Source organism: Petromyzon marinus, chromosome 47, assembly GCF_048934315.1.
Source record: "Petromyzon marinus isolate PM22_M1 ecotype Great Lakes invasive population chromosome 47, UKy_Petmar_22M1.pri1.0, whole genome shotgun sequence".
Taxonomy (NCBI): domain Eukaryota; kingdom Metazoa; phylum Chordata; class Hyperoartia; order Petromyzontiformes; family Petromyzontidae; genus Petromyzon; species Petromyzon marinus.
Genome location: NC_133713.1, coordinates 6,233,252 through 6,247,688, shown reverse-complemented (window position 1 = coordinate 6,247,688; position 14,437 = coordinate 6,233,252). Strand labels below are relative to the sequence as shown.

Genomic DNA, 14,437 nt, shown 5'->3' with positions numbered 1-14,437 from the left:
TTAAAACTGGCACAACTGAAAGAAGCATTGAATAAACTATTTGATTCTTATTTCTATTGCACCGTAGGTCAGCAGCGTTATTATTTATTCTTTTTAGTGTATTTTTATTTCATTGTAGCTTTCTGTGTAAAATAATGGGGGGGGGGGGGGGCGGGGGGGATCCAGAGTTCGTAATTCCGAAGCTTTGCTTATCCGAATATATGGATATCGAGATCTTGTGTTTTCAGTCCTGAATTAGGTTAGTGGCTGGTAGCTGTATACACAGTACAGACGGCTTGTAAACAAATCGGCCTTCACTCAGAGGGAGGTCGCTCCTTCTCTTCTAGCCGCCACCGAGGGTCTGGAACTCCACTCACCTCAAGCTTCCGTGACGTTAACTCTGTGCTCCTTGTTGTAAGTCCAGACTCGGGAGACCTCCCGCCCCACCGCACCCCTCTGCCTATAAATGGTCTGTGTCTCGCTCTAAAATATACGCCAACTGTTTATGTACAACGTCTTGAGATGAGCAGCTGCATATAGGGCAGGGAGGGGGGGTCGGCAAACCTGCTGCTCCGGAGTCCACATGCGACTCTTGAAGGGATTCACCACGCAGTGCATTGGCGGCCCTTGAAATATGCTGTTTTACCAAGTTCTAAAAGAATGCCTGCTCTTGTTTTGGTTTGTCGACCTCCGATATAGAGTGTATGAGTACAGGTGACATTGCGCTGTTAATAGGAAGGTGGTAGTTCACACTCGCGAGAGATGGGTCCAACATGGTAAACAACTTGGAAACCTCCAATGCAAAACCCCCCACCTTATTGGAGTTGAAGCTTGGAATGCGGCAGGTCCTGTGTGTACATTCGTGAATACGTAAGTGAGTTGTGTTTTCCTGAATTCCCTTCCTGTCGTTCTCCCCCCCCCACCCCCCTCCTTTTAGCCTCTCCCTCCACCACCTCCCCAAGTTTTTTTGTTCCTCGCTTCCCCGCCCCCAACCCCCCTTACTAGCCTGGCCCTCTCTCGCTCGCTCTCTCACACACACACTAGCCGATTACATCATACCTCCGTGAAGACGATGGTTATTCACCCCGTGGGCAGCGGCTACCATGGCAGCGCACGTCATGTGTTTCAGCAAGTGCAGGCCCTGGGAAGTTTAATCCCCTTGCTTCCGATGGACTAGACCCTAAACATTCCCCCGAGGGTTCTAACAGCTGTGTGTTTTGTGTTTATGGAGAAAATGCTTCCGGTGTTGTCCGTGTATTAAAGTCCCATCCCCCCCCCCATATGTGTGTTTATTTTCTTTGTAATATTCTTGCCATCATACCTGCTTCTGTTTCAATCCCATATTTGTAACTTTCTTTTGTGTGTGTACTATAAATGAGAGGACAGATGCTGGTGTGGTATTTTTATTCGCATTATTTTTAGAAGCAAACTTGTTTGCTGATGTGCTAATCGCACTGTAATTTCCCATAACAACAGTGTGTTTGTGGTTCCCCCCCTTGGCAAACTGACACCACCACCACCACAGTCAAATAGCAACAACCAGCTGTGAACTGATGGCCACAATGGTTGCAGGGGGGGGCCTCTTTGGAGTATGGAACAGTTGAGCACATAGGAATAGGTTTTACCCTTTTAACTGGCACAAAAACTGACACCTTTATTCAAGGCATCATGTTTGCAATAACCACAACACAAGCAGTCAAAATGCAAACAAAAAAGACAACTCTGATAATAATATGCACTGGGGTAAAACCTATTCCTATATCTTGTTTCTGGCAAAGGAGGTCTCATAATGTAAAAGTTGAGCACATGTGGAGCATCCGACAAAATGACACCAAACTTCTCTTTGAAATTCTATTTGCAAGTGCATACATTGTTGTCCATTGTGTGGGAGCAAGATTTACGGTAGTTATCCTTGGCCAACACAAGTGTGTTGTTTACAATTTCGAGGTTGTTGACTTAAGGTACGTTTTCCCCCTATGTTATTTAATTCTTGACATATACATGAAGGTCACAAAACAACCAGTGCTGCCAGGCCATGATTAAGGCAAACGGTTTGTGATGACGTGTGTGTACGGTCTGTGAAACTCACAATGGTGTGTGTACGGTCTGTGAAACTCACAATGGAATAAATATGCAATAACCCCATGCATTTTAGATCAGCCCACAAGCAGTCGACAGATTTTTTTTAAATTATAATTTTTTCTCACCGTGCTCGCAACACCCTTCGGGCAGTATACGTTCGAACGTTCAGCAAGCAGTCAGACCTGTTCTGACGTCCAAGGCATTTGGAGGACATGGCTATGGCAGTTGTGGAAGGGTGATTTAAAAGGTGGGTTTTTAGCATTGGAATACAATGTTTTCCCTGTTGATACTTCTAAAATGTGGGAAGACATTAGCATTTCCCGCCTCCAATGTTAACATTTTCTCATGTGCGGCTGCATTTAAGTGCTTGACTGAGTCATAGATGAGGGTAAAATATATAGCGCCGTAATTGGTACTTGGAAGTTAACTGTGGTGTACTTGGCTTTTCAAAGAGCAAAACAGAACACCGTTCTCATGCTTATGGATTTGATTTTGTAGTTGTGCTGTTTTTGGGTTTATTACCGCATGTTGTTTCGTATAACATTTGGCTCTGCATGCTGTGAGCCTCTTTTACTGAAACGTCAAGACACGCCAAACAACACAGTACAACCTCACGTGTCAAAGCTATGACAATTGTGATTTGAACTATTTGGACATCCTGCCGCGTAGGCAGTGGTGCACAAAAACAACAACAAATACGGTTTTTTTTTGGGTTAGATTGCGTGAAGATAAATGTGTTAAACCCACCACCACCCCCGACACAGCCAATTAGTAAGGTTTGTCACGTAAACAGAACATGATAATTCGTTACTGGCGAAACGTTGTACGCAGATCGTAAATGTTGTGGATTGGCTCCAAACACACCAGTGTGCTGTACGAGTAACGAATTGGCCACGTTCTTTGTACTTGACAAATCTTACTAACTAGCCTTTTTTCCCGTTCAAGGACGGGTGTATTACAGTAAATCTGAAACTTGCAAGCGAAAAGCAGACCGCAACGTGATATTCATTGCATCAATTCGTGTGCAATTTGTAAGGGCGCGGTGACACAGACTTATTTCATTTTAAGGTTATAATCCCTTGTTCATCATGACGTCATTTTTACTTTGTCTCAACAACAGCGTGACGGAGATCACGTGATGACGTGAGGGTTGTGCCTTTGTAGTGAGGGTTGTCAGTTGACGCTGAGAAGGGGGAGGAGGCGCCTCGCCCCCCCATGTGGAGTGACGTCAGCCACTAATTATTATGAATGGTGGGGCTGTTCTATGTGGAGTGACGTAACCTGTTCATGATCATTAATGAGGGGGGGCTGGTCGACGTGGTCTGACGTCACTAGCGTTGTTCACATACAATATTGGCTCATTATAGTAGGTAATAATGGGGGGGGTGTTCATTTAGAGGACGTCATCTGCTCATGATTATTAATGAGGGGGGCTGTTCTATGTGGAGTGACGTCACTTGCGCATTATTATTAGTGAAGGGGGGGAGTACTCCATATTGAGTGATGTCACCCGCTCATGATTATTAATGAGGGGTGGGGGGGTGTCCATTTGTAGGACGTCACCTGCTCATGAATATTAATGAGGGGGCTGGTCGATGTGGAGTGACGTCACGAGCGTTAAGGACAGACATTCCTGGGTGATATAGTAGGTATTGGCTGTGTCGGGTGGTGGCGAGTTTAACTACACATTTATATTTACACGATCTAACCCAAGAAAACCTCTATTATGGATATTGGTCGAAAGCCTACGTGTTAACAAAAAACTTAACACATTCATCAATCACCACTGCCTTCAAAGTAAAAAATATATATGAAATAGGCAAAGTTTCCGGCAGTTTCTCTGTTACATTGCATTCTCTGGCCTGTATGTGACGGTAGCCTCGTACATCAAGCCAAAGAGCTCTGCACCCAGAAAATGCTCATAAAAACCATGGGAGTGGTTCATGAATATTCATTGATGTGTAGTTCCACGTTCGGTTTTCAGGTGAAGGTTAATGCCATTTTGCTCAATAGATAAGTCCTGTGGGAGGGAGGGACCTGCAAGGAAGGGATGTTTGTACAATGTTACTTGACCGTTTTACTCTGAACTGTATCAAAACAGCTTATCAACCTGATGGGTTATATAGTTACATGTTTGAATTGGCTGATCATTAATAGGCCAGTACTGCTTGGGTGAGAGAGGAGTTAGACTGGATGGTGTTGGTTCCTTCCGACAAAGCATGGCAATAAAGCCAACTGTGCCATAAAAGTCTCATAGAAGCTAAGCCAACAGGTAGCCTTCGCTACTTCTGTTTTCTCATCAAAACCACCAACGTGAAAGGCACCAACGTGCAACCCGCTTGCATGTCCTTCACGCGTAATTTTACTTTTTTACACGAGACCCCCAAGCATGCCGATTTGAATAGGTTCACCACAAAAATGAATAGCTGGGAGCTACAACTTATCATTTGGACTGTGCAAGGTTTTATGCTCGTCGCACACAATGGTATTTAAAAAAAAAGCATACCTGTACGTTGTCCAATTTACGTGACAATATAAGAGTTGTTTTGATTTAAAGCTTTCGTGACTGCAGTAATTCATATTCTTGGCTCTTTCGGTAAAGTCACGTTGAAGGGAAACAATAAAATAATAAAATATATATAAAACAATAAAAATTCCCTTCAACGTGACTTTACCGAAAGCGCTAAGGATATAAGAGTTGTTTGCATTTCAGATCTTTGCTCGCATGCCATCTGCGGGTTTTACGCCGCTGCAAGTTTTATTTAAATGCCTTCTGTTAATGTTCTTTTTCCCCCCGTACCCCTTTGATGAGTGCATCGGTTATTGCTGAAACCCAGCGTACTGTCGCGCGGGCTTTGTCGAGCGGAACATTTGTCTGCAGAGAGCTTTGTGTCGTTGCGGCAATGCAGTCGGAAAGTCAAGTTAACCTGACGGGAGGTCACCCTTGCTTGCAAAAAGGCCCATGGTAACACCCCACCCCACACGTTGCCCTCACCCACGCCCCCCACAGAATTCATGCGCCGATCCCGAGGAGTTGTTCACCAAGCAAGAGCGCATTGGCAAGGGGTCATTTGGTGAGGTCTTCAAGGGCATCGACAACCGAACCAAGGAGGTGGTGGCCATCAAGATCATTGACTTGGAGGAGGCGGAGGATGAAATTGAGGACATCCAGCAAGAGATCACGGTGCTCAGCCAGTGCGATTCGCCCTACGTTACCCACTACTTCGGCTCATATCTTAAGGTACATTTGTGTTGTCTTGTTTTCATTCACGTATGATAATGAAATAATTTGCCTTTGATTTAACACCTGTAGCGCCTTTGGCATCTCATAGCACTTTGAATGCGAAATGCAATTTAAATCACAACTAAAACATCTTAAATTTGAAAGGGTATCCCCACTGGCCGCTATTCCTGTGGGCGCAGAGTAACTCAACACCTGACCCACAATCCGGCATTAACTTGTCATTAGGGGGGGGGGGGGCATGGAGCCATTTTTCCATTATTATTAATTTAATAAATTCGCGCCATGACTTCGGCGCGCAATGGCCTCCTACTCGTTTTGAATGACTTTCAGGGATGTTTCACGTCCGCTGTGCGAAGCAAGACGGCACGTAGTGTTTCACGGTGAATGCAACACCGCGGTATTAAGCAGCGTGGCCACCGGGCTCCAACCACGGCATTCTACAACTCGTGGCGAATGCACGACTGCTGGGCCATGTCACCTCGCTCCCCCCACCGTGTATATTGCAATAGACAGCCATGCAGTGATCCTCCATTCTCATTATTTTTGTGTCATTTGTTTCCATGTGAATATATATTGGCGTACATGTGAGTGTGCGTCATTTGTATAGAATGCTTAATAATCCCTTCTCGCACTACGCTGTTCGATGCAAGTCGCGTGAGTGTAACAATCGAAGCCTCGCTAGTTGCCTAGTAGTAGGATTGTGCGGTGATATTTTACGATTATAAAAAAAATACGGGTAAGCTGCACTTCAATACAACTTTTTCCTCATATGGCGTGACGCATGATATGAACCCTCAGTCAGTGTTCACCGAAGTGAGAGTGAGGCAGGGTTAGGCTTAGGGCAGAGGTGTGACCATGCCACATGTATTTTAGCAACTTTGTTTTCTACAACTGGCAGACATCGGCTTTACCAGCAGACATCGGGCATGCTTGTGTTGTAAATTCCAAAGTACTTTTGCACGCCACCAAAGTACGCACTTAATAAATCGATCGAACTAGGAATTGATAAGAACTGCAGTATATAACTGATAAGTTAAGATTTAGACACAGCAAACAAAGGCTAATATGTAATATAATCGAAAGTCAACATTGCTATATGTTTACACAATCCCCCTGTTCTGAAATAAATAAATAAATACTATTTCTTGCCATATGTCAACTTAAATGTAGCATCGCAACTGTTTGGTATTTCTGACTATAATGTATCTCATCAGCTGCCTCAACCAATGTTTAAGGTTGGGCTGTTTTTCCCAATATAATAGTTAATAATGTGCCGATTGCTTAAAGCGAAATCCTATACATGTTAAAGATTTGGACGACCGACCAGTAGAACGCTTTTGATTGGCTGCAGGCCAGCCAATCATCACGTTCCTGCCTGTGCGCAGGGCATGCTACTGTGCTCAGTAGCCCATCTTGTTGGGTGGTGACGTGGGGCTGGGTGCGGCGGAGCTCGAGGGGGTGGGGGGCAGTTGGAAGGGGGGGCTGCGGGTGTGGAGAGCCCTAGGGGTTGTCATGCACGAGGGAGGGCACCCATGGCGTGGGGAGGTGGGGATGCAGGGCGTGGGGGGAGGGCCCATCCATTCTATGATGGGTCTTTCCACTAGTTTACGAATGCTATTTTCATCCAAGGAAGCTTTGCTAAATGTCAAGACTTTCGGAGTAGGGTCTTACATTGGAATTAATCTATTAGTTTTCTGACTGATGTAGTTCCTATCACAATATTTATTTGAATGTTCAGGTATTTTTTTTTGTCGCACAGTTGGTTACGTATGGAGCGAAAGAAGTTAAACATACATATATTGAGGTCCTCTTATGGATCTGATCGTGTCCCGTTAACGTATTGATTCCATTAGATCTTACCTTAACTTTCACGAATAATGATATCAGCCTACGAATATCGAACGCGCAACGACTTCAGATGCTTCTAAAGCTTCCAGAATTTCTCTATACCCCCTCATGTCTTTATCTCATCACTTTCTCACGCCTCGCTTTACTTTATCTTATCACTTCATCACTTTGTCTGTTGATGCAGTTGTGTAGAGTTTCAGATGCGATTCACGGATAGCAAGTTCGTGAATAATGAGAGAATACTGTAATATACTTCTGAAACAACACTTTTGTTCTTGTGAATCTTACGTTACCCCTTTTTTTGTCCCATTTAATACTCCCTCTTACTCGCCAGCACCCCCAGTAATTAGTCAAATGTTACAGAAAGGCTCAGCTGTGAGGTGGCAAGAAGGTGGTGGCAATAGGGATAATTCATTTTGTTTGTGGAGTTTTTAGTGTTACCCCCTTGTATGCAATGGGTTTTATTCTTATTTAATAAATGTATATACATATAAAACCCATAAACTGGTCGGGGTACACAGGCAGTTGATAGTTTTGGTAGGGGATACACAAAAAGCACACGTTTAGCATCCACTTAATTGGTCATTGAGACAGTGCTAATCTCGTTTGAAAGTGCACATTCCTATGACGGGGGTAAGTTTGTCTTTTGGACAGCCGCTGTTGACTTCTTCATGAAGTTGGTACTCAATGTTTTGGTCACGGAGAGATGACGCGCCGAGTCAACACCAGTCAGGATTTGAACTTGCAGCCTTCCAACTGTGAGGCGCTCACCCTATCACGGAGCTCTCTGGCCGGAACCACTGGTCTAGGGTGTATAAAGGTGAGACATCATGTGGGCAGATATCACAAGTGACCTCTGGGTCCACACGGTAGAGGGCAGCGTTCCTACTCACCCTGCCACACAAAAAGTAATGGTCATCGCATGACAAGTCAACCCAATTTAGCCTCGAACTTAACCGAATTAAATGCAGCACCAAATTGTGTGCTTGGGGCTTTGTTTGCGCCGTTATCAGCGATCGAGCTGAGGATGTCGACTCACTGCACTTGAGGACCGGTTTAATCAGAACCAGAATATTCTTACCGGAGGAATCCGGTGACTATAAAACTCTTTTTCACAGCTGTCCAGTAGGGCCGGGTAAGAATGTTACAATAACAAACAGTTCAAAAACATGATACTCGTATGAGAGGTAAAGAAATCACCCAAACACATGCAAATAAAAACTAAACCAACCCCATCCCCAGGCAAAACCTGGATTTGAACCCAGGATTTCAGCGGTGCCAGCTCACCCCTCCGATATCTGAACCACCAGGCCACTTCACATTCTGTGAATATCTGCAATCAATTCAGCACTGTTGGCACTGCAGACATACTTACCATGCAACATTTTATTGGCAGGTTAAAACTAAAAAAAGTACCATTCCTTCGCAATTAAATTATATAGTTGCCGTTTAATTGTCAGGCTGAACGCTTCCTTGTTGGGACATCAAAGTCAAATATTTATGGTTCCGTGACAAAGGTCATGCTTTGTCGCTAGGAAAATAGTGTGGTTGTTTTTTTAATTTATTATACATATGCCAGTGCAAGTACCCGTCATAGAACGAGAGCCACGCGCCCTTCAGCAGCCCTTCCCCATTCACCCAACCTAAGCTATTTTTATTTTACCAGGTAAGGCCTACTGAGCTATGTAGCTCTTTTTCAGAAACGACCTGGCCACAAATGATAGCTCAACGAAGTGGCTTATCACGTGGAAAATGATTGCAGCCAAATACTCGAAACGCTCGTTTCTAAATGTAGAGGGAAAACCTGGAGGACCCGGAGAAAAATCCACGCAACCACGGGAAGAACATGCAAACTCCAAATATTCAGGTGTCAGGGTCGGGATCGAACTCGCAACTTCATGTATACCAGGCAAGGTAGTTAACATCTCGCCACCCTGACACCCCCACCACCCTGACACCCCCACCACCCTGACACCCCCACCACCCTGACACCCCACAGCAGTAACCTGCACAGCAGCCACCCATGCGGCCCCTCCCTCAACACGGAGGGGTAGGGGGGGGGTGACTTCTGATTGGCTGGCCAGCATGTGACCTTAAGTCAATCTAAAGCCTTCTCCAGTAGGTGGCAGGTCAGAAAGTTACAACAAATAATAAAAAAATATATCGGAGGGCAAAGTATAGGAAAGGTGAGTTATTTACTTCGTAAGTTCAAACTTATAAAGTATATAAGCTCTGGCTTGGTTGCCAAAATCTTTGTTGATATAGATATACTTTATGTAAACCAATTTCAATTGAGGCCTGGAGGATCACTGCATGGCTGTCACTGCAATATATACAGTATAGATTTCGATTTAAAGCTTTCGTGACTGCAGGGATTCATATTCTTGGTTCTTTTGGTAAAATCACATAGAAGGGAAATAATAAAATAATACAAATAAAACTAATTCTCACGACGTTTCGATTGCAACACAAGCAATCATCATCAGGTGTGAAAACCACAGCAAGAAAATTTTCAAAATTTTAAAAATGTTCTTGTTGTGGTTTTCACACCTGATGATGATTGCTTCTGTTGCGTGACTTTACCGAAAGAACCAAGAATATATATACAGTATAGGTTTGTTTACACACATATATAAGCTGAAGTCCACAATAGAATGTGGCAGGTTAGTGTTATAGATATGATTCGGCATAAATGGCTGCACTGGGTGAGACCTGTATATATGTCGAACTTATTTCGCACAGTACGTAGCCAACCGTGCTAATCGGAGGTGCGGGGAGGGACAACATCCTGCGTGTGGGATGGGAGGGCCAATTGCCGGGGCAGGCAATGAAGTGGTCTCCACGGCTCCGGTGACCAGCGGGGAAGACGAGACCTAAGAGCAGATGGCGAGATACTGATAGGGCAGGTCTGTGAGGTCACGTGTCGACTGTGTAGCGCAGCTGCGGAACCCAGCAGAGGGTAGAGAGGGTTGTCGAGGTGCATCATCGATTGTGACGGTCGTCTTGTTTTTGGTTGGATGGAAAGAAAGGGTAACGAGGAAGTGCAAGTGGCGAGGATGTTTCAATGCAGCAATTCGGAAAAAGGCAGTTATCAGAATGGGGCAAATAGTCAGAAGGGGGGGGTGGTCTTATGAAGGAAGCTGGAGAAGGAAGGATGTTGAGGGTGAAAGGTGCTGCTCAAGGACTTCAAGAGAGGGCAGAAATAAAAAAATTGCTAGATTAGAGAAATGGGAGGAACTTGAACTAAGAACTTGCCCTCGGACAAATAACTCGACAAGACGAGGTGTACTTTAAAAGCATTTATATTCAAACGACCAGGCAAAACATGCAACTGGCAGCGAAGAAAATGTTCTTAAACGTGGTGAGATACTCGATGTATACGAGGAAGCACCATGGTACAAAAGGACACGTTCCAAAGTTAATAACGTTACACACTGCATGGTCGCACCTGTTGAGGTCTCATCTGGCAGATTGACTGTGTGAGTTGGTTAAAGCGGCCTGAGAGCTGACTTGTTTTGCTTCTAAAATGCCACCTTTTTTTGTGTTCCAGGGCACAAAGCTATGGATCATCATGGAGTACCTGGGAGGAGGGTCTGCCCTCGACCTGGCAAGTCTTAAGCGGTTTCGTTGAATACAAAATTGTCTTAAAGAGGCCAATGTTCTTATTGGACGGTATGGATTAAAGGGATTCGTTGTAAATTTCCACATTGATTTTGTTTAATCCTTTAAAAAGCCAGGAACAAGACATCCAAAAGGCTATCATAATGATCCTGTTGAGACGTGTCATGGATTTTCTTTGGTTAAGGGAAAGAGCCAATTCAAAACGTGTTTTCCCTTAAGTTTAAAATTCCTTAGGTGTGTTTCGTTATTGTTAACGTGTGCGGGAAAAAGGATTTAATGCCAGTTGTCTCGTGAAAGTACACAGGTTGTTTAAATGTTGGCAATACTTGAGCCCTGAGGACTTGCACTTGCCTGGAGGCTGAATCAACAGGACGTATTTGGTAGTGCCTCTGAAAGAAAAAAAGAGCAGTGGGATTTGAATTAATAAATAATGTCAATGGGATAACTTTTAGCAATATTGAGCGGAAGGTAAAAATTACATGGTTATGACCCAAGCGTGAAACGGCTATGCACTGCGGTTATTGAGTTTGTATTAACAAGGCAATAGAATAAAATTGTGATAAATTCGAGGCGCAAGCCGTCACGTCACGCACTTGTGCCCGGATAGCGAAGCTAAAAGCCGTAACTCTTGACTCTCCTTGCTTTAGATAAAGCCCGGTCCACTGGAGGAGCATCAAATTGCGACTATTTTGCGGGAAATCCTGAAAGGGTTGGATTACCTCCATTCAGAGAGGAAAATTCACAGAGACATCAAAGGTAATGTGAATGTAATGTTTCACTCGGTACGTCCGATAAGCGTGGTTGCCTACGTACGGTGCGAAAGAAGTTATGCATGTGTGTACAATGTGCATGACCCCCCCCCTCGCATGGCCATAGAAGGTGCCGTTTCCGTGTCACTTTGCACTGCCCGGAGGCAGAGTGAATGTTAATGTAAGTGCCTTAAATTATCTTTAAAGTTCAATGGGACTGTGAAAGCAGCATCGGCACTCGCTGCATGATGTATTGTTCTCTCTGCCACCTCTCCCACCGGCCCAGCTGCCAACGTCCTTCTGTCCGAGCAAGGCGACGTGAAGCTAGCGGACTTTGGTGTGGCTGGCCAGCTCACCGACACGCAGATCAAGCGCAACACTTTCGTAGGCACCCCCTTCTGGATGGCTCCCGAAGTCATCAAACAGTCGGCCTACGATTTCAAAGTAAGTGCACGCTACATAGTCTGAATACAGCGTATGACAAAGTCATTGTCGTACGCTGCGTCCTTTGACGTGATCTTTTGTCTCGACGTTCAGTTTTATCTAACGTGTTTGTGCGTGACCTAATTTGGTTTAAGCATTTCGGTAGACCTTGGTAAAGCTGCATCGAACAAGTGTTTTTTTTTGTTGTAACGTTTATCTGTTCGAGGGCTACAGAGATAACGGACCCCAATTAACAATGTCTTCGTCACCATTTTTTTCCTTCTATTAATCTGACCCAGCTTGTCTGGTTGTTCATACGGCGGTCACCAACATGCTCCGGCTACTATACAAATGAACCCCGGCTGTGTGCCAGGCACCCAGAAAAGTTTTTTTAAGCATATGTTAAATTGATAGTTAAATTTTGGAGGCGGGGTGGGGGTGTCACGTGGTGTGGAGGCTTCCGCCTGTGAACTTCCAAAATGTAATTATCAAAAAGGTGTTTCTGGGAGCTCAGTATAGAGAAATAATTATTTTTTTACCTGAATTGGAGCATGCCGGTGATCACCTATGAAAATCTGATTTAAACGTGTGTACAAAAAACAAGTTTTCTCGAGAAAATGCCTTAATATTCCTTTAGCGTTGAATAATGTCTCTTGAGCAGAGCACACATTACATTGCAGCTGATTGCCATTGCGGTACCATTGGCGAATTTAAAAAAGGACATTGAAGTATATGTAGTGTAATTGTGATGTATGACACATATTATACAAAGTGAAATTCTAAATATTTATAAATTTTGTTTGTACAACTTGTGACCAATCAAGCCAACACGTTTGTGTGTGCTATGAATTGAATGTTGAACTAATTTCCTTTGCTACGTCCCATGATCTCCCAACAGGCAGATATCTGGTCTCTGGGAATCACAGCCATTGAGTTGGCCAAGGGGGAGCCACCCAACTCAGAGCTTCATCCCATGCGGGTGCTGTTCCTCATTCCCAAGAACAACCCTCCCACGTTGGAGGGAAACTACAGCAAGGCCTTCAAGGAGTTTGTTGACTCATGTCTAAACAAGGACCCTCAGTTTGTGAGTTGTCACCAGTGACGTGCCACACACGGATAAAGTCCACTTTTTGACTAGGGACATAATTCAGCGCAGCTTTTCACTGTAAACCCCCGCGCTACATGGCTGTTGGAGGATTATGAGTAATGTACAATTGTAAAAAAAAAAATGTGTAACTTTAAATAGAATGAAAAGTGTTAAGCGAGAAGTTTGCCTTCCCAAAATGAATCGCAGCTTGATTAACCCTTGACACACCAAACATTGTTACAGAGACCAACGGCCAAGGAACTGCTTAAGCACAAGTTTATCCAGCGTAGTGCCAAAAAGACGTCCTACCTGACGGAGCTCATTGACAGGTACAAGCGTTGGAAAGCCGAAGGCCATGACGAAGGCTCCAGCTCCGGAGAATCTGATGAGTGAGTTCGTTTTTTATTACCTTGTCCAGATTTAGAGCAATTATGAAAATTTTACATGACGTGGTAAACGTGTGAGATGAAGAGTGGGGTTGTTAAAAGTGGTGGTGTCGTTTTAGTGACGGTATAAAAGGCGGGGGGAGTGTTAAGTAGTAGGGGTTGGGATAGGCCTGGTCGTAGCTGGGGAGCGACAGAAAGCTGGGGGCATCTTGTTCTACTCTGCAGTCAGTCCACTTGAAATGTATTGACGGGACTCTCTTTTACTGCTCCTTTATATGTATATAATGTCCTCTGGGTGAATGGATTATTTTTGGATGGTGTATTTTAAAACGTACATTCTCATTAATGTCTCTCACTATTTATAACTTTGTGCACTTCGTGTCTTATAAAGTACTAAACTATCCATTTCAAAATTGCATCCCTAAGTTCTATTAAATACTTGAAATTACTTTAATCACTTGCAACTTTCTACAATTAAACATTTATGCTTGTTGTACTTGGCTTGATATATTTTTTTCACAGCGAAGAGAGCGAAGGACGGAACTCTGAAACGGACGACTGGACTTTTACGATGAAGCCGCGGTTCAAGGGGATACACAATGGCTCACTGGGACACGCCACACAAAAACTCCTACCAGAGCTGCCTGAACCAGTAGCCCCCCCTGTAAGTCCTGACCATGATACACGAGCAGGATGAAGGCACCATTTTCCTCTTGTACGCATCAATCCACTGCTGGATGAATGCCTCCCCACGCCACGGAGATCGTGAGGATTATTTTATCGTGCTGCTCAGCGCGCGGGTTAGTGTAGGAGAGTAGCATGAACGCGAGGGCGTTAATAGTACAGTACGATAATGTATTTTGCTGCACCCTGCACTCTGTTGCCTGCATCATCATAGTCTCGTGGCTTATAACAGATGTTTAATCTACAGTGGTCACCCACGAAAGCATTATCCAGGGTTAGCTTAAAATATCAGCCTCAATTTAGGTGATTTGGTTATATTCTAAATTAACGTGTT

The 14,437-nt window shown here is 44.3% G+C and overlaps 1 protein-coding gene across 1 annotated transcript in view; it reads left to right on the top strand.

Moving 5' to 3' along the window:
* LOC116952550 (serine/threonine-protein kinase 25) overlaps positions 1-14,437 on the top strand; it is a 36,131-nt gene that overhangs the window by 13,388 nt on the left and 8,306 nt on the right. The window contains exons 2-8 of the mRNA XM_032971997.2: positions 5,072-5,302; positions 10,704-10,760; positions 11,422-11,530; positions 11,810-11,967; positions 12,845-13,030; positions 13,277-13,422; positions 13,942-14,083. Coding sequence (XP_032827888.1) covers positions 5,072-5,302; positions 10,704-10,760; positions 11,422-11,530; positions 11,810-11,967; positions 12,845-13,030; positions 13,277-13,422; positions 13,942-14,083 — 1,029 coding nt within the window. The remainder of the gene's footprint in view (positions 1-5,071; positions 5,303-10,703; positions 10,761-11,421; positions 11,531-11,809; positions 11,968-12,844; positions 13,031-13,276; positions 13,423-13,941; positions 14,084-14,437) is intronic.